The sequence below is a fragment of the Frankliniella occidentalis genome, unplaced genomic scaffold (assembly GCF_000697945.3).
Source record: "Frankliniella occidentalis isolate FOCC.00 unplaced genomic scaffold, Focc_3.1 Scaffold16, whole genome shotgun sequence".
Classification (NCBI taxonomy): Eukaryota; Metazoa; Arthropoda; class Insecta; order Thysanoptera; family Thripidae; genus Frankliniella; species Frankliniella occidentalis.
This window is the reverse complement of record NW_026267146.1, coordinates 2361534-2377611: the sequence shown is the minus strand read 5'-3', so window position 1 is coordinate 2377611 and position 16078 is coordinate 2361534. Positions and strand designations below refer to the sequence as shown.

The 16078-nt window shown below is 54.5% G+C and overlaps 3 protein-coding genes across 10 annotated transcripts in view; 2 read left to right on the top strand and 1 right to left on the bottom strand.

Moving 5' to 3' along the window:
* Positions 1 to 8135, top strand: part of LOC113208755 (angiotensin-converting enzyme-like) — a 19590-nt gene extending 11455 nt beyond the window's left edge. The window contains exons 2-11 of one of the 3 annotated variants that reach the window (XM_052264161.1): positions 378 to 625; positions 2301 to 2414; positions 3905 to 4063; positions 4662 to 5215; positions 5537 to 5689; positions 5780 to 5904; positions 6033 to 6131; positions 6556 to 6632; positions 6734 to 7021; positions 7810 to 8135. In XM_052264161.1, coding sequence (XP_052120121.1) covers positions 524 to 625; positions 2301 to 2414; positions 3905 to 4063; positions 4662 to 5215; positions 5537 to 5689; positions 5780 to 5904; positions 6033 to 6131; positions 6556 to 6632; positions 6734 to 7021; positions 7810 to 8112 — 1974 coding nt within the window. In that variant the 5' untranslated portion in view covers positions 378 to 523 and the 3' untranslated portion in view covers positions 8113 to 8135. Of the gene's footprint in view, positions 1 to 229; positions 626 to 2300; positions 2415 to 3904; positions 4064 to 4661; positions 5216 to 5536; positions 5690 to 5779; positions 5905 to 6032; positions 6132 to 6555; positions 6633 to 6733; positions 7022 to 7809 lie in introns of those variants that run through there. The other 2 variants (XM_052264160.1, XM_052264162.1) reach the window with 2 other exon arrangements.
* Positions 8136 to 8601: 466 nt separating this feature from the next.
* Positions 8602 to 11393, top strand: LOC113209054 (elongation of very long chain fatty acids protein-like). Its single transcript, XM_026426397.2, has 6 exons — positions 8602 to 8750; positions 9232 to 9422; positions 9526 to 9606; positions 9685 to 9741; positions 9899 to 10004; positions 10091 to 11393. The coding sequence occupies exons 1-6, from the start codon at positions 8681 to 8683 to the stop codon at positions 10405 to 10407; spliced, it is 822 nt and encodes a 273-aa protein (XP_026282182.1). The 5' UTR covers positions 8602 to 8680; the 3' UTR covers positions 10408 to 11393.
* A 1053-nt stretch (positions 11394 to 12446) lies between these two features.
* On the bottom strand, positions 12447 to 16015 carry LOC113209014 (hydroxymethylglutaryl-CoA lyase, mitochondrial). 6 transcript variants are annotated; one of them, XM_026426349.2, is made up of 8 exons: positions 15849 to 15976; positions 15558 to 15718; positions 15053 to 15171; positions 14247 to 14416; positions 14043 to 14166; positions 13729 to 13941; positions 13453 to 13641; positions 12447 to 13366 (listed from the first exon to the last, which is right to left on the bottom strand). In XM_026426349.2, the coding sequence occupies exons 3-8, from the start codon at positions 15068 to 15070 to the stop codon at positions 13139 to 13141; spliced, it is 942 nt and encodes a 313-aa protein (XP_026282134.1). In that variant the 5' UTR covers positions 15071 to 15171; positions 15558 to 15718; positions 15849 to 15976; the 3' UTR covers positions 12447 to 13138. The 6 variants fall into 6 exon arrangements, with proteins under 6 accessions (XP_026282134.1, XP_026282143.1, XP_026282157.1 ...); XM_026426358.2 differs by having other exon boundaries at positions 15053 to 15168; XM_026426372.2 differs by lacking the exon at positions 15558 to 15718 and having other exon boundaries at positions 15849 to 16010.
* Positions 16016 to 16078: the final 63 nt, after the last annotated feature.

Sequence of the window (16078 nt, the reverse complement as noted above, 5' to 3'; positions counted from 1 at the left end):
CCCCCCCCCATCCCCGCTCCGCCGCGCCCCGTGCCCCGCGCACTGCGCCCGGAGTCCGTCACGGATGAGGCCTCGCCCCGAAGAGCCATACCGTCCGTCTCTTTCTCCCTCTCTCTCTCCTTCGCCCTTCCGCCCCGGTGGCGCCTCTTTCTTCTCTCTCTCTATCTCTCTCTTCTTTCCTCTGCCGCTTCCTGAGTGCGCGAGGCCCGTGCAGGCCCGTGCAGGCCTACTCCTTGGCGCTCAGTCCAGTCCGGCCCGCTCAGGCCGCCACTCAGGTCGCCGTCCGCACGCAGTCCAGGTTGCCGCCGCGGCCGCCGCGCATCCCTCAGACGCGGTACACGTACGAACCTCTATAACCAGGCCGTCGTGCTGCTCAGGTCCGTGCCGGTAGGTCACCCCGTCGAGGCTCCTGGCCAGGTTGGCGTCCAGGCTCCACGACGGGGGCCCCGAGGCCCTCACCGGGCCGCCCCTCCGGACGCGAGGACAGCGATGTGCGCACTGCCGGAGCTACTGCAGCCCGGCCATGAGGACCCCGTCGGCCCTGGCGCTGCTCAGCATCCTGCTGTGCCTGCTGCCCCTCGCGCCGGCGCAACCCCAGCCGCAGCAGGACAGCCAGTATCAGGAGGTAAAAGTCTCTGTTGTCCCTCTCCTGGTACACCATTTATCGAATACCTCATGGGACCTAGGACATAAGGTTCATGTGCTCAGCTCAGACCAGCACGGCGCCAGCGGACTTGACGGAAATAACTTTTCGGGGCGTTGATACACGCTAGTCCTATGCAGCCAAGATTGCAGACAAAGGGTAGCTAGAATTTAGTTACAGAGGATACCACGGTCAAAATTCCTAATCTGAATGCGTCAAACTCCGAAAACAATAGGAGACACAACTTTCCAGTCGGACTCAGCACTCAGCGCCAACAGACATTGGCGGGCACCCACCGCTAGCCGTATCCTTCCCCGGGCTACCGCTGCCCCCCCCCCCTTTCTGTCTCTCTCTCCCTCTCCCCCCGGCCCCCAGTGCTACACAGACCGTAAAAACAAAACCAGGTGCTTTAGCGCGAAGCAGCGAGTTGAACGCGGGACCTGAACAGGGCGGTCCGTATACGACTGCTCAAGCAGGGAATTATGGCGCCGAGAAAATGTTTTTGACATACGCGCCTCGCCTTCCGTCACAACGCAATACTACGCAGCCCGCTCCGGTCGTTAAGGTGTTCCGTCCAGGACGGGGCGTTCTCTGCCCCGCCACTGCGTGGGCGTAACGCAGCACACCCAGTGACCCGCATACGGAGGGGCGGGGCCGGGGCGAGGCGGGGCGGACGCGGCCTTGATTCAACGGCGCCATACGACCGTCGCTGTAATCCTTGTTTCCGACGTGTATATGATGATTGTCGTGTGGAAGAAGAAGACGGTGATTCTCATTCTGTTGACTCGTGTGTTCGCTATACTTGATCCTTCAGCCAAATATTTGGCCGATTGACCGAGACGGCGGGGACGCCGATGTGCACTCATTCCTAGAGTCTAGGACCTAGACGCTCTTTTGTTTGGCGGGGGATGCCTACACCTGGCATCGGACACAGCAGGGTCCTTCTCCACTACTCGCAATGGAGCAGAACTCGAGGGGTCGACAACTGACCCATTGGTCCATTCGCATCCGGGCTCTCAGAGATCATGGTGCAGACTGATTCCGAAGAGACCTCAAGGGGCGCTGCTCTATGAGTGCGACAAGGACGGAGCTATACGGAAAATATATGAGATTGTTCTTCGAAATCAGTCGGCAGAAAGTACCCGTCGTTCGAGGTTCAGCAGAAATTGCCAAGTTCAGTCTGTGCAAGCTCTCGTAGCGCCTGATAGGTATGCAACATCTGCCTGCAATACTTATGTGTACCACAGGGTGGCCTACCCCGGATCTCACAGGCGCCTAGCTCTCCCGTAATTTACCGAACGAATTTTCTGAGATAAACTGGCGTGCTAAGGCGCCATAAAGCCGTATGGTCTAAAGCGATTTCTAGCAACCCCACACGCAGGCCATCATGCGGCAAAGTGCTGGGTGTTTCTTTGATTGCGCTCCAGTGTTACGGAATTGCATACTCACTAGGGTCGCAGGAGGCCATGGCACTTTGGGTGTGAAGGGAGCAGGCAAGCCCGTGACATCCGGTATTACTAGGAAGGTGGACGCGACGCGGCCAATCGGCCACCCACAACAAGGTGTTGATCGATAACGCAGACAAAGGGTGTGTTCAGACAAATTCGCACCTCGCTCCCCAACTGAAATCCACAATTTGCCTTTATCTGTGCCACAGGCCAGCCAGTTCCTCAGAGAGTATGATCGCGAGGCGGCCGCCATGTGCTTCCGGGTCACGTCGGCGACCTGGGGCTTCAGCACCAACGTCACCGAGAGCAACCGCCGCAGAATGGTGAGTTCCAAACAGTGGCCTGGAGATTTAGCACAATCGTCTCCAAAAGTAACTCCCGCAGAAAGGTTTGTACCCAAGCAGCGACCCGGAGCTAACCATATATCATCACCGATGGCGCAGCCCCCCCTGAACGGTAACAAGCAGCGCACCACCCTTCTTATTTTCCCACCTACCCATTACAGTTATCTCGATAGCAGCACAAGACACCGTCGAGGTGCTGCTGCATTACGGTGTGCATGGTCGCTGCGCGCCCGTCTCGTCTCCGCGGAGCTGGCAGGGCTAGAGGGAGCACACCGCCGTGCGCCGTTATACTCTGCGTCGCGCTGGGGCGGCCGTGGCCGTGGCGGCAGTGCCGCCCCTCGGGCCTCCGTGCCCTGCCCTGCCCTGCCCCGCCCCGCCGCGCCGCGACCACGCCCATGACCGTCCCGCTGCACCCCGGCAGTCACACAGCGGCACGGCGGCGGCGTGGCGTCATGTCCCGCTGCCCTCCCCGCCCTCATCTGCCGATTTTTTCCTCCCCACTCCTTTCTCTCTAGTTTCCTCCGCGACGAGAAAAAGCAGCGGAGGTGGCGGTGCCAATAGGAGCACCACCGACGACGCCTGCAGTGCAGCAGCGCTAAGTAGGCGGGGCACCTCATTTCCTGGTGCATATTTTCCCCCGCGTCTTCACTCCGACAGGACGCCGCGGCGGCTGAGGCGCACAACACTATACCATCCCGAGGGGACCAAAAAGGCGTAAAGTGCGCACCTTGGGAGTGTCGCCCGCGAGCAGAGATCAGCGCACGCCACGCCCGCGGCTACGCCACGCCACGCCCTGGCTGAACTAAAATACGTCTTCCGGTGCGGACCGCCACCGCGCCGGGCCGGGCCCGCGAGGAGAGGCGGAGGCCGTCGGGAGGCTCACTGGCTGCGCCTCCCCCGCGCGCAACATCCTGGAGGTGTCGCAAATGTGTATCACATGACGTAGGCCGGGCCCGACCACCACCCGCGAGCGCGCGCGTCCTCCAATTCGAAAATAATTGTGGATAATGAAGCAGCGAGGCTGCAACATCCACGCTGCTGGGCTGCTGGTGCCGGCGATGGGCCGGCGCCACCCGCGAGGGGCTCCCGGGCGTGCCCAAGTAGTATACCACAGACACGCGTCACGGTTTACGACGTCTTGGTCAAAACGAGTATAAACTGCGGCTTGGAAACGTCGTATGCGACGTCAACGCAATAACGTCACAAACACTGGGCCATAACGCGATGGCGTTACTTCTCCTTGGCGAGGCGAGGCACGTTAGCGGTGGTTACATGCCATGTGACATGAAGAGGCGGCTAACCCGGGGCGCACGCCGCGCGCATTGTGCGAATCATCTTTCCTCCGGACCGAAACAGTTCTGCCGTTATGATGTTGCTCTGCAGGCCCTGCAGCGAGCGTCTGCCTGGCGTCCTGCGCACGGTCCGTGACCTCACCGCCGCCGTTGTGTTGTTTCTTTGACTGCCTGCAGCTCGAGGAGCAGGCGCTGTCGTGGAAGTTCGGCCGCGTGTCCTGGAGGAAGGCGACGTCGCTGTCCTGGGCGCGCATCTCCGACCCGGCGGCCCGCCGCCAGCTTCAGATCCTGGCCCAGGAGGGCCGCAACGCGCTCGCCGACGACAGGTTCGCGGAGGTGAGGACTTTTAGGCCCCTGTCGGGGACCGTCGAGAAGGCTGCGCCGGGAGAATCCCCGGAAGCGACCCTTGACTCACGTGTAGCGGCCTGGGTTGTTGGGCCCATGGACGATTCGAGTATCTCGAAAGAAGAAATCTACAAGCATCATGGCTGTCATCCTCTATCTTTCCTTTACACGACCCTCTTTCGGGCAGCCATGATGCTAGTCGCATTTCTTCTGGTGGCTAGAAAGATGTAATAATACAACCCCAAACCATCTGCCAGCGCGTCACAGACCTGGCACGACGGGAAGTGCGGGAAGTTGGCCGTAGTCTTCCCGTAGCGGTACGCCGCGGTCGGCGGAGCGTCGGTGGCGGCGTCCCGGACGTGCGGCGGGTCACCGGGCAGGCTCTGAAGGGGCGCCGCCCAAAGGCATTCTGCAGGGTCACGGGCTGACGCCGCCGATGCGCTGCCGGGCCCTTAGTGATGCATCCTGCCCAGGCGGAAGTGATCGGAGTCGCGCCTCGCCACAAAATCACGGCGGCGAGGGTCCTCGGGGCGGGGCCCGGCGACGGGGCACAGTGACCTGACCCTCCCCGCACACCTGCCTGTTGCAGCTGATGCAGCTCATCGCCGACATGAAGGACGTGTACGCCCGCGCGCGGGTGTGCCCGACGACGGGCGTGCCGGGCGCGGCGACGTGCGACTGGCGGCTGGAGCCCGAGCTGAGCCGCGTGCTGGCGCGCTCCCGCGACCCCACCGAGCTGCTGCGCGCCTGGACGGCCTGGCACGACGCGGTGGGCCCGCAGCTGCGCGCCAAGTACGTGCGCTACGTGCAGCTGGCCAACGAGGCCGCCCGCCTCAACGGCTTCCGGGACGCGGGCGAGCACATGCGCGCGCCCTACGACGACCCGGAGCTCGAGTCCGAGGTGACGCAGCTGTGGGCGCAGGTGTCGCCGCTGTACCGCCAGCTGCACGCGTACGTGCGCCGCCAGCTGCACCGCCACTACGGCGACCTGGTGCGCGAGGACGGGCCGCTGCCCGCCCACCTGCTGGGCAACATGTGGGCCCAGAGCTGGAAGAACATTGCGGACCTGGTCGTGCCCTTCCCGGACAAGCAGGGCGCCGACGTCACCCCGGAGATGCTCCGCCAGGGCTACACGCCCGTGAGGTGCGCGACGACGGCCCCCCGAGGCCCCATGCACGCCACTCGCACTTTGCACCACAGCCCGCCCTGAGGCCCGGCCGCTGCGAGGCGAGCCCCTGGGTGGTAGGCAAGCCTCGCGCTCACGGCGCAGCCCGGCACGGCGGGTGGCCTATCCAGCATCCGCGGGCGCCTGCGGTCTGCGCGCGCTGGACCAGCAGGCCTGAAGGCGGCGCGGAGGGTTCGCACTCGCACTGCACGCTGCACGCACCGAAGTACAACCTCAAAAAAAAAAAAAAAAAAAGAAGTGCGTTTTGACCAGAGCGTTTCGGCCGTCCTTTTCTGCAGGATGTTCCAGACGGCCGAGGAATTCTTCACGTCGCTGGGGCTCAAGCCCATGTCGATGGAGTTCTGGCGGCACTCGATGCTGGAGAGGCCCGTGGACCGGGAGGCGGTGTGCCGCGCCTCGGCCTGGGACTTCTGCAACCGGAAGGACTACCGGTGAGTGGCTCTGGCGCGAGCCGGTGGGTCTGGTAAGAAATACTTGCATGCATCAAAAAAGAGAATAAAAGTTCCTAACATCATCCCCAGGATCAAGCAGTGCACCGAGGTGACGATGGACGACCTGCTAACGATACACCACGAGATGGCCCACATCCAGTACTACCTGCACTACGCCGAGCAGCCCTACATCTTCAGGCGCGGCGCCAACCCCGGTAACACCACATTTGGCAATCGGGCGAAATAATAATTCCCATTATTTAGAAAGACCTTTTCTTTGTTGTTGTGAGGAACAACTGTCCGCAATAATTCGTCTCCACGTTTTCTCCTCCCGCCCGCGTAGCGTTCCACGAGGCCATCGGGGACGCCATCGGCCTGTCGGTGTCAACGCCCCGACACCTGCAGAGGATCGGCCTGCTCAACAACATCACGGACGACTACGGTAGGTGATAAACGCGCGGTTGCGGCGCTGATGCAACTCCCATGAGGCGATTCCCGCATGATCATTACTCGCTGCGGTGCCCCTGTGACCTGCGGAGGGGGGAGGGGGGTGAAGTTCATTTCAAAGTCTATGCCGCAAATAGGCCCCGAGTTCCCCCTCGATCGGAACGGTAGCGAGCCGCCTCGCCTCCGCCGCCGCCGCGCCGACGCGGTGGCACGCATTAGCCAATGTTGCAGTTGTGGTGGTCTTTGCCGAACTTAACAAGTGGGACAGTGGGGCCCGCGGGGCCCACCGGGCGTGTCACCTGTCAAACACGGAGGGTCGCGGAGTCGTGAGAAGGACGCGGCCCCAATATTCAAACAAGCAGGGCCTTTTCATCCTTCTCGGCCAAAGTCCAAATCATTGAAGGCGCACAATGTTGCAGAGACCAACATCAACTATCTCCTGACGGTGGCCCTGGACAAGGTGGTGTACCTGCCCTTCGCGTACGTCGTAGACCAGGTGAGGTGTATTTCGCGTGTCTCGAATCTTAAAACTACTTTATTACTATCATTTTCCGGAGCAACATTTTATCCTTCTGACCTCCCCCCGTGCCCATGCAGTGGCGCTGGCGCGTCTTCTCCGAGGGCGTGGAGAACATGAACGGCCGCTGGTGGGAGCTGCGCATGCGCCACCAGGGCGTGCTGCCGCCCGCGCCCCGCTCCGAGAGGGACTTCGACCCCGGCGCCAAGTACCACGTGCCCGCCGACACGCCCTACCTGCGCTACTTCGTGAGCCTCGTGCTGCAGTTCCAGATCCACGAGGCGCTCTGCCGCGCGGCCGGCCACCCGGGCCCGCTGCACACGTGCGACATTTACCGGTCCAGGGAGGCGGGCCGCCTTCTGGCCGAGGTAAAAACTCCCTATCATAAGACCAACGACATTTTTTCGAAAGGAAAGGGGGGAAAGTCTCAATCAAGAGTCGATCTTGAAAGAAGGTGATACAAATTTAAGAATAGCATTGTGTCCTAATTTTTCCCATATTGGTCTGGTAGAGTCTAAGAAAAAGTGCAATGCTGAAATAACTCGTTCGTCCCCGTGCTACAGGGTGGTCCACAGACCCCTTCCTTTATTTTGCTTATACAGTACCGCATGCAGGCATGCGGGCGGGCTTGCCTACCGTCTCTCTCCGCGACGCCTTATGGCCCCTTGCGAATATGCAACCCGGTCTGCATCCGGTACAGTATAAGCAAAATAAAGGAAGGAGTTGGTGGACCACCCTGTATATCGCCTCTCTGCTACACCCGGCACTCTTTTATGGCTTGCCTGCACCCAGGCGGCAGGCGGCCTCTGGGTGGCCTGGAGGCGTAGGGGAGAGGGGGATGGCGGAGCGGGCTGAGACTCGGTGTTGTCGGCCAGGGTGGGGCTGCTGGTGCGGACGCCTCAGCCTCTCTAACCGCACTTCACATTCAGGTTCCACCCCCCCCCAGCCTGGTTCTCTTTTTCCCTATCGAGAGTTGAAGCTGGCTGACACATTACCATCACCTGTTTGGTGTTTGGCTACTGTCTCAAGGTACCATCTGCTAATGAAATGCCCGTCGGTTAGGTCCTTTCCCCTATCGAGAGTTGAAGCTAGCTGCCACATTACCATCACCTGTTTGGTGTTGGCTACTGTCTTAAGGTACCTGTCTGTCGGCCAGGTACTGTCGCTGGGCGCGTCGCGGCCGTGGCGGGACGTGATCCGCGTGGCCACGCAGGGCGCCACGGACCGGCTGGACGCGCGGCCGCTGCTCGACTACTTCCAGCCGCTGGCGCTGTGGCTGCGCGTGCAGAACCGGGAGCGCGGCGTGGTGGGCTGGACCACGACCAGCCAGGAGACGGCGCTGTTCGCGCGCTGGGCGAGGCCGCTGACGGCGGCCGCCCCCGGCTGCGCCGTCGCGCCGCCTCATCACCTTCTCGTCATATTTATTGTTTTCGTTACTACTTGCTTGTCACAACAATAAAAGGATACAATCTCAAGTGTGAATGAGCCTCATCATGTGCTGGCCGAAGCGCGCACTGCGTTGTTGGACAGGTCGCGGACCGTTCGCGGTTTGTACGGACTAAAGGCGACGTGGCTCACACTTCGCCCCTTCCCGCCTCACGACGACTGGGGTGTCCCACGCCACACCGGGCGGGATTTTGGGTTGCCTGCGCGCTGACCACAGGCGCCGTAGGGGGAAAGACCACCTGTCTGAAGCCCCCCTAGGGAGGGGGGGGGGGCGTGTGAGGACCTGAAGGGGATTCCAAGTCGCACATCGCGCTACGCAGCTGGCTGACCTCACCCCCGGAAAACGCTTTTCAAACGCCAACACTCCAAACAATCTAGGCAACGGCAGCGTGCCTTACAGGCAGAGGTCGCCGCCGTCCGAAGACAACCGCGGAGGGCAGCCCCGCGGGAGGGGCGAGGGGAGGTGAAGGCGGAGGACGGCCCCAGGCCGGGTGGCGCGCGAGCCGCGAGCCCCTTCCTGCCTACGGGTAGTGACAGTCGGACAGTTCTCCTGACCGCGGCCCCGCGGGAAAACGTCTACCATGTCGCGTGTCGTCGGCGCCACCGTGGACGTGCTGACGCACTTTGCGACCGGGCTCTGGACGTATGCTGGTGTGTAAATACTGGACCTCGAGCAGGTCAGGTCGGGATTTATTGCTGATCTGTTACCCGGCCTCTGTGGCTGGACTGCGGGCAAACTTTGTGATCGTTCAGAAAGTACGTCCGCGATTCGTCGTTACGAAACTGCAAATCTGAGCCTAGCAAGCTCTGATAGCGCCTGATAGGCAACATCTACCATGCAGTGCGTGCATGTACTGCGGGGTGGACTACCCCGAGTCTCGCAGGCGCCGAGCCGACGTAATTCGCCGAATGCATCTGAGAAAAGCGGACGGACTTTCTGAGCGATCCCTTGTGTCGCGACTAATGAGCGGATGGACGCTGAGACACATTGACGTGTTCCATCACAAGGGTAGTTTGACGAATGGGGGGAGGTCTTTGTGTGGGGGGTTGCTCCTTGGGGGTGCGGAGGGGCGTGTTCGAAGGAAATGTAACGAATCAATGACGACAATGGCGTGATTCCTCTGAACGGCAGACCCTCGGTCCGAGCACCTGCCCATGGTGAAGAACCCCTTGCCGGTGGCCGCCATCATCTGCGGCTACCTGTACTTCGTGCTCTCGCTCGGGCCGCGACTCATGAAGCACCGGCAGCCCTTCAACCTGGACAGGGTCATGCTGGTGTACAACGCGGTGCAGGTCATCTGGTGCGGCTACCTCATCAGAGAGGTGAGGACCGCGACGAACCACCACACCCCGCCTTACGCCATGTCATCGCACACCTTGTTTTTAAAGTTTAAAGTAAATGCCTCGCCATAATGTCTCTCGGCAGTGCGTGCGTCTCGCCTGGGGATGGAAGTACAGCTGGACTTGCCAGCCTCTCCCCACAGGAATGGAAGTGGCAGACTACGAGGTAAAAGTGATCCATTCTCCCTCTCTGCTGGCACCTCGAAATAGCCGCAAGGGATAAACTACAATTGTTGTGTTTCAGACGGCCTTTGGCGTATGGCTTTACTTCATTCTTAAGATCGTGGACCTGTTGGATACGGTAAGTACCTTTTCTAAGTACACCCAGAACAACCGCATGTTTAAACAAGAAAATGGTATTGCCCACGAGCGGGCGCTTAACGAGTGGGGTACTTCTTAAAACTGTACCTATATCCGAGAGTAGATTGTCCGACGCTAAACTCTACACTTCGTTTCAGGTCTTCATGGTCATGCGCAAAAACTTCCGCCAAATCTCTTTTCTGCACGTGTACCACCACTCGGGTATGGTGTTCTGCATTTGGTTGGGTGCCAAGGTTTACCCCGGTGAGTTTGGGTCTCTCCGACCTCTTTTCAAATAATAGCGCGATAACGGCGGATCCAAAATGACACTTCCGGTTCCGGTCCCGCAGGCGGCCACCACACTTTGCTGGGCCTCATCAACTGCATCGTCCACTGCTTCCTGTACGGCTACTACTTCCTGAGCCTCGTGGAGCCGCGCGTGAAGAGGGCGTGGTGGAAGAAGTACATCACCCTCATCCAGCTCGTGCAGTTCGGGATGAACGTGGTGCACGAGGCGCTGCCGTTCCTCATCGCCGGCTGCGAGGTGGACCGGCGGATCAGCGGCGCGCTCGTCGTGCAGAACGTCTTCATGTTCGTCCTCTTCGCCGAGTTCTATTACAAGAACTACATTCGAAAGGCGCCCGAAAAGACTCGAAAAGACACCTAATCGAGCGAGCTTCATTTCCATGAGAGATAGACTCTGACCCGTGAATAGCAATGAGAGCTCCGACATGCTGTGCGCCCGGCGCAGAGAAGTTGGGCATGAGAGGCGCGCACAGTGAACGCCCCCCGGGATGACTCGAGGGAACGTTGGGCACGATGGCGTTCTGGAGTGCGACTGGAGAGCTCACGGCGAGCTCACGGCGAACTCACGGGCTGCGCCTTCTAAACTTCTCAAAATAGGGTGAGGGGGTTGGGGGGTAACGTTTTGGGAACGTTTTTCAGGTGAGCTCACGGTGAGCTCGGCGTGAGCTCTCTAATCGCACCCCTGGTTGCCTGATAACAGCCCTCCTGGCGCGGTGGGGGTGGGCGTCAGCTCCCACATACAGGGGCTTGGCGGGTTTGCCTACCCAGCGCGTTGCAGGCGCTACTATTAGCATAGTGTAAGCATGATCAGGACTATCAAGTGGCCCACGGGCCACGGGACGTTTCACAGTTACAGCGCACCTCATGCAGGCGTGCGGGTGGGTTTGCCTATTGTCTAGAGCCATGGCACATCATGGCCAACGAGTAGGCAACCCGGCCATCGTGTGCAGGTAAAGTACACAGTACACGCACTAAATGTTGCGAGGTCCGTGTTGAGAAAGCAGTTGAGTCTTTTAATAATCATCTAAATCAAAGACATACAACAGCCCGGCTACCGGCTATACTCGTTCAGGCAAGAACGTTTGAGGGCCTAGTCGAAAGGAGCCAAACGTTCCCTTGTGACGCCTATGGGTATCATCGCCTCAGAGAACGTCACCTTTGGGGACGTTCACTGTGGGGGCACTAAACTAGAGTGTCCACGTCTGGGTACGCGGCCAGCCCGGGCCCGGCCTCAGCCACAACGCTGCCATCTAGACGCTACTGTGTAGCGCGAGTGTGTTTAAATATGTTTTTTTAGAAATATATTGTTAAATATATTGTGCGTACAAACACGTTACCATAAAGCAATTTTGTCAAAATCATTATTACATGAATGCCTATTAGTTTAGTCAAGTCGGCTCAATCGGAGAAGGTGCGTGCAGTGCGTGCGTATGAGCGTATAAGCCACGGTGGGAGGGAGAGGAGGGGGACCCATCGCACCCACCCCTCCCCACTCTTCCCCCTCGCCCTGCCTCCTCACGGCTCTGCTAACGCTCGCTACTCTAGCCGACAGGACACCAGGTGCCACCTCTTCGAAGCTCACTTCCGCGAGTCAACGACCGCCGACAAACGCAACGCAATCGCCTTGTCGTGTAGAGCCCTTGCCCAGTAGGGTTGGGCTCACGGCGCGCCTGGCAAACCTCCTGTGCCGGTTAATCTGTTCTCTGAAAATGTTTTATAAAGTGCGGGCGTGCGGGCCCCTTACTACCGCCTGACAACCGAGTGTACTTGGATCGTCCATTCTCAGATTCATTCGGCAAATTACGGGAGGAGCTTGCCGCCTGCGAGGCTCGGGGTAGGCCATCCCACACTACACGCATGCAAGATGTTGCCTACCTACCCTACCAGGCGCCATGAGCTGACAGAGCGAGGATTCTCGCCTTCCGGAGGAGGGCCGACGCACTCTCTGGATTATTCCTATACAACCCCGCAAATTTGCGCGTGTGGCCTATCTTCACGACGATCATTCAACAGGTTTTCATGGTTTTCAACATAAACTTCCCCCAAATATTTCCAACTGCCAGAGACCTACGACGAGTAAATCATCATCGTGAGAAACAAACTGACCTCGTCTCGTGAATATGAATGGGTTGCTCTCAGTGTTCGGCGCTTGGGTCCGGCCGGTAATTGCGCAAACAGATTCGCATCCCACGAGCCGTTCGGTACCGCTGACGCTAGAGTGACGCATGTGAAACAACCAAGTCTGCACGAGATTTTTTCTCAAAACTTTGAAATGTGTACATACGTAACTCAAGATGAGAGAAATAAATATGTGATGCCCTTCCCAAGAATTGCAAAGGGTGCGTTAATGTGCAACGTAGTAAAATAGAAATAGGAAATAACAATACAAAGTTGAACAGCTTGTTTGACCCTTTTCCATTTTAAATTTAATTTCGTTATATTAAAATGTACAAGCAGCACAGCCCTATATCAGGAATGTTATAAAAATTATAAAAGAACAAAATAATTTCAATGAGCTAACATTCACATCCTTCAAAACAAGACATTGCTTAATAAAAATCTACCATTCACAAAAATGCAAGATATCATTTTAAAATTACTATACAACTTAAGTAAAAAGAAAATAAGAAAAAAAATATGAATTGTTTTGATCACATAAAGATTCAAACCCTGTCAATTGTCCCAAAATTTGTTTGTTGCTTTTGCAACAATATACAACAGCCTAATTACCACATGGAACACATATAGAAGTAACACTTTAACAACCAAGCTATGACAGATTAAGCAACACAACAACTTATTCCTTCACATTGGGATAAGGACCATCTTGAATGGTGATAGGCAGATCTCTCATAAGGAACTTCAATGGTAGGATGATCATTATCCAGATCACCAAAAGCAGACACTTTTCTATCTAGGTCATAATCACATTTATCCTTTCCTTCCCTTTTAACTGGGGAAGCATCACAGCCACCAAGAGATAAATAATTCTCCTTACACTCTTTTGAAGAATCATCACAAGTTGATGAGTCAACTCCTAGAGAAGTACTTAAATCTGTCTCACCAAAATTTTCTGGTGAGACAGGCCTGTCTCATAGCTTGCTCAAGGCACATGCAACTTTTGAGGAGGTTGGCCTATTCAAGAAAGAAGAAATAAAATTCCCAGCATCTATAAGCTTTTCTAAATCGACACCAGTTTTTATGCCCATTCCATGCAACATGTACACAACATCCTCGGTAGAAACATTGCCTGAGGCTCCTTTAGCATATGGACAACCCCCTAAGCCTGCAACGGATGAATCCACCACTGCAACACCATGCTAAAATAGGGGGGGAAAAACAAAGCAAAATTGTGAGAAAAGAAAAAGGCAATTTTTAAAAACTTGCAAAAATTATAATTACTTACTTGCAGAGCCATAAGAATATTGGCTAATGCTTGACCATATGTGTTGTGACAATGGACTGCTATGTTGTTTACAGGAACTAAACGAGATACTTCAGTAAGCATGGTGTCCATTTCACCTGGAGTACCTACACCAATTGTGTCTCCGAGTGAAATTTCATAGCATCCCATATCCATCATTGCATTAGCTACCTGAAGTGATTTTATCCATTTAATTAGTAGATAAAAGAGATAACATTATTGAAACAAGATTTTTGGTAAAGTTTAGTGGAAACTTACTTTGGCCACCTTGAGCGGACTGATTTTCCCTTCATATGGACAGCCCAACACACATGACACATATCCGCGCACTCGCAAACCTTGATTTAAAGCTTGACGGACCACATCAGAGAAACGCTGCAGGCTCTCATCAATAGAGCAGTTTATGTTTTTCTGACTGAATGATTCTGATGCTGCTCCAAAAACAGCAATTTCTTGTGCACCGGCAGCGATCTAAAATATAAAGAAAATATTAAAAAAAATACAAGATACGTAATTTTTAAAATTTACAAAAATTTAAATGAAAAATGAATTTTATAGGGAAGCACACTTACTGCAGCATTTAAGCCCTTTAAATTTGGCACAAGCACTGGATAACTAACTCCAGGTTTGTGATCGATTCCCTTCAAGACTTCAGTTCCATCAGCTAACTGTGGCACCCATTTAGGAGAAACAAAGCTAGGGAGAGAAGACGTCACACCATCAAATGCTGAACTCAGAAAGACAAAATCAGATGGTCACAACTTTCGATTATATACCTTGTAGCCTCAACAGTGCGTAAGCCTGCAGCAGCTAACCGGTTTATGAGTTCAATTTTGATATGGGTAGGAACTTTAAGGGGTTCATTTTGAAGGCCATCTCTTGGACCAACTTCAACAATTTTGACAAATGATGGGTACACACCATCTCCAATACTTCCCTGGGTTGCCTGTCGAAAGTATGTCAGATAAAAATTAAAGAAGTACTGTAACAATAGGGAGGGGCATAAAAAATTCATTTAAGATCTCGAGAAGCACATTCTGTTAGTTTTATTATAAACATGCACAATAGAAACGAAAAATAATAAATTTAAGGCAGATGACAAAATATTGCTAAGCAACAATTATTGAGATAAAATCTAAAAGTACTGTAATAAATAAATATTAATTACAATTAGATACATAGACACAAGAAAGAGGAAAAAAAGTAGAGGTGTCGCAACAGCAGATCTAATCCTTGGATAAAAATATAGCAATTGATTGTGTATGAATGACAGGCATTTTTATCTACCTCCTCTGAAGAATGTGCAGTACAGAACAAAAAGGCTTGTTACAAAGTGTCAAGCAGGTTCTCAAATAGCGCAAAACCATGCAGCCATCAATCAGCAAAAGGTAACGACTAGAAAAAGAAAATGAAGTGCGGAAAGAAGGTGGAATTAACTAAATTTGCAGCAAGTGTCTACTGTGTTTAAAAGTGCAAATTGAGGCGCAAAAGTAGCGAAGTAAAAATTGTGACATGAACAAAAGAAAATATGGGATACGGATGAATGGAAAAATAGAGCATTCAATGGAGCAAATGGTAATACCTTCATTTTGAATATCATATGAAATTTATCTAAAAGTCGATTGTTAAACACTTTAACTGGCAACGAGTACAGGCGTTGATAAGGGAATCCAGTAGTCTGCCTGGGGGGAGCAGCAGCTACTGCGGAAAGAAATAAAGGCAAAATGAGACAGCTCGTTGAAATAATCAAAACTATTCCAATTTTGCAGTTCTCATATCCAGTAGTGAACTTTTGTCACTTCTGATTAATTAAAAGTTAGGTGAAACAAATCATCTATATGAGTACAAATTTTATCATTTAATTATTTTTTAGTGGCAAAGTAGGAGAAGTGTTCAAGAACAATCTACGGACTGCCTAAATGTTCTTAGCAAAGTAGGAGACTCATATATATGCGGAATATTGAAAATCAATACAAAGTCGGCAAGATCACGGAATAGAAAGTGAATCTAAATTCTTTTCCTGAAATAAAGAGCTCTGTTGCCGTAGACGTCATTGTTGTCACAAAATTGTTTTCATTGTACAATACCGTATCAACACTTCCTTGCAACAAGACCAACCAAACTCCACCCGCCTTCAGGTGGGGAAACCCGATGGAGGAAGACTGGACTAACGGATACAGGCATTGTAATCTGCAAATCACCTAGCCACAGATATACAAAGTGGAGGGGATCGCGCAGGGTCCATAACCTGTTCGTGGAACAACACAAAAAGTTCTTGACGTCCGCGACCCTAACCCCCCACAAGAAATAAATCGCAAAGCAACTTTTTCCCAGCCAAGTTTCTAAGACATACAATTGTTCCAGAAATTAATGCTTACTATAGTCCTGAATGTGAGAGCTCGCCTCGTAATCAAATTCCGTAGGCCGAGCATGATTGTCGGAGGCAGCAACCGCAGTGAGTTCCCCCACCGGTTCCAGCTGTGGTAGGACGGTGGGATTAGAGGTCGGGAATAATTTATGACAAGCGCGAGACACGCATCTTATCTTTCATCGCCCAGAGCGAATATGAAATGACAAATTCATGAGGAACCAGACACTTGTTCACCTC

Coding starts and splice junctions, on each gene's coding strand:
- LOC113209014 (XM_026426340.2), bottom strand. CDS start 15,902: ATGCTCGGCCTACGGAATTTGATTACGAGGCGAGCTCTCACATTCAGG. Junction 14,417..15,848: donor CTCTCACATTCAGGACTATA/GTAAGCATTAAT, acceptor TACTTTCGACAG/GCAACCCAGGGAAGTATTGG. Junction 14,167..14,246: donor CGCACTGTTGAGGCTACAAG/GTATATAATCGA, acceptor TTCTCTCCCTAG/CTTTGTTTCTCCTAAATGGG.
- LOC113209054 (XM_026426397.2), top strand. CDS start 8,681: ATGTCGCGTGTCGTCGGCGCCACCGTGGACGTGCTGACGCACTTTGCG. Junction 9,607..9,684: donor TGGAAGTGGCAGACTACGAG/GTAAAAGTGATC, acceptor GTTGTGTTTCAG/ACGGCCTTTGGCGTATGGCT. Junction 10,005..10,090: donor GGGTGCCAAGGTTTACCCCG/GTGAGTTTGGGT, acceptor CCGGTCCCGCAG/GCGGCCACCACACTTTGCTG.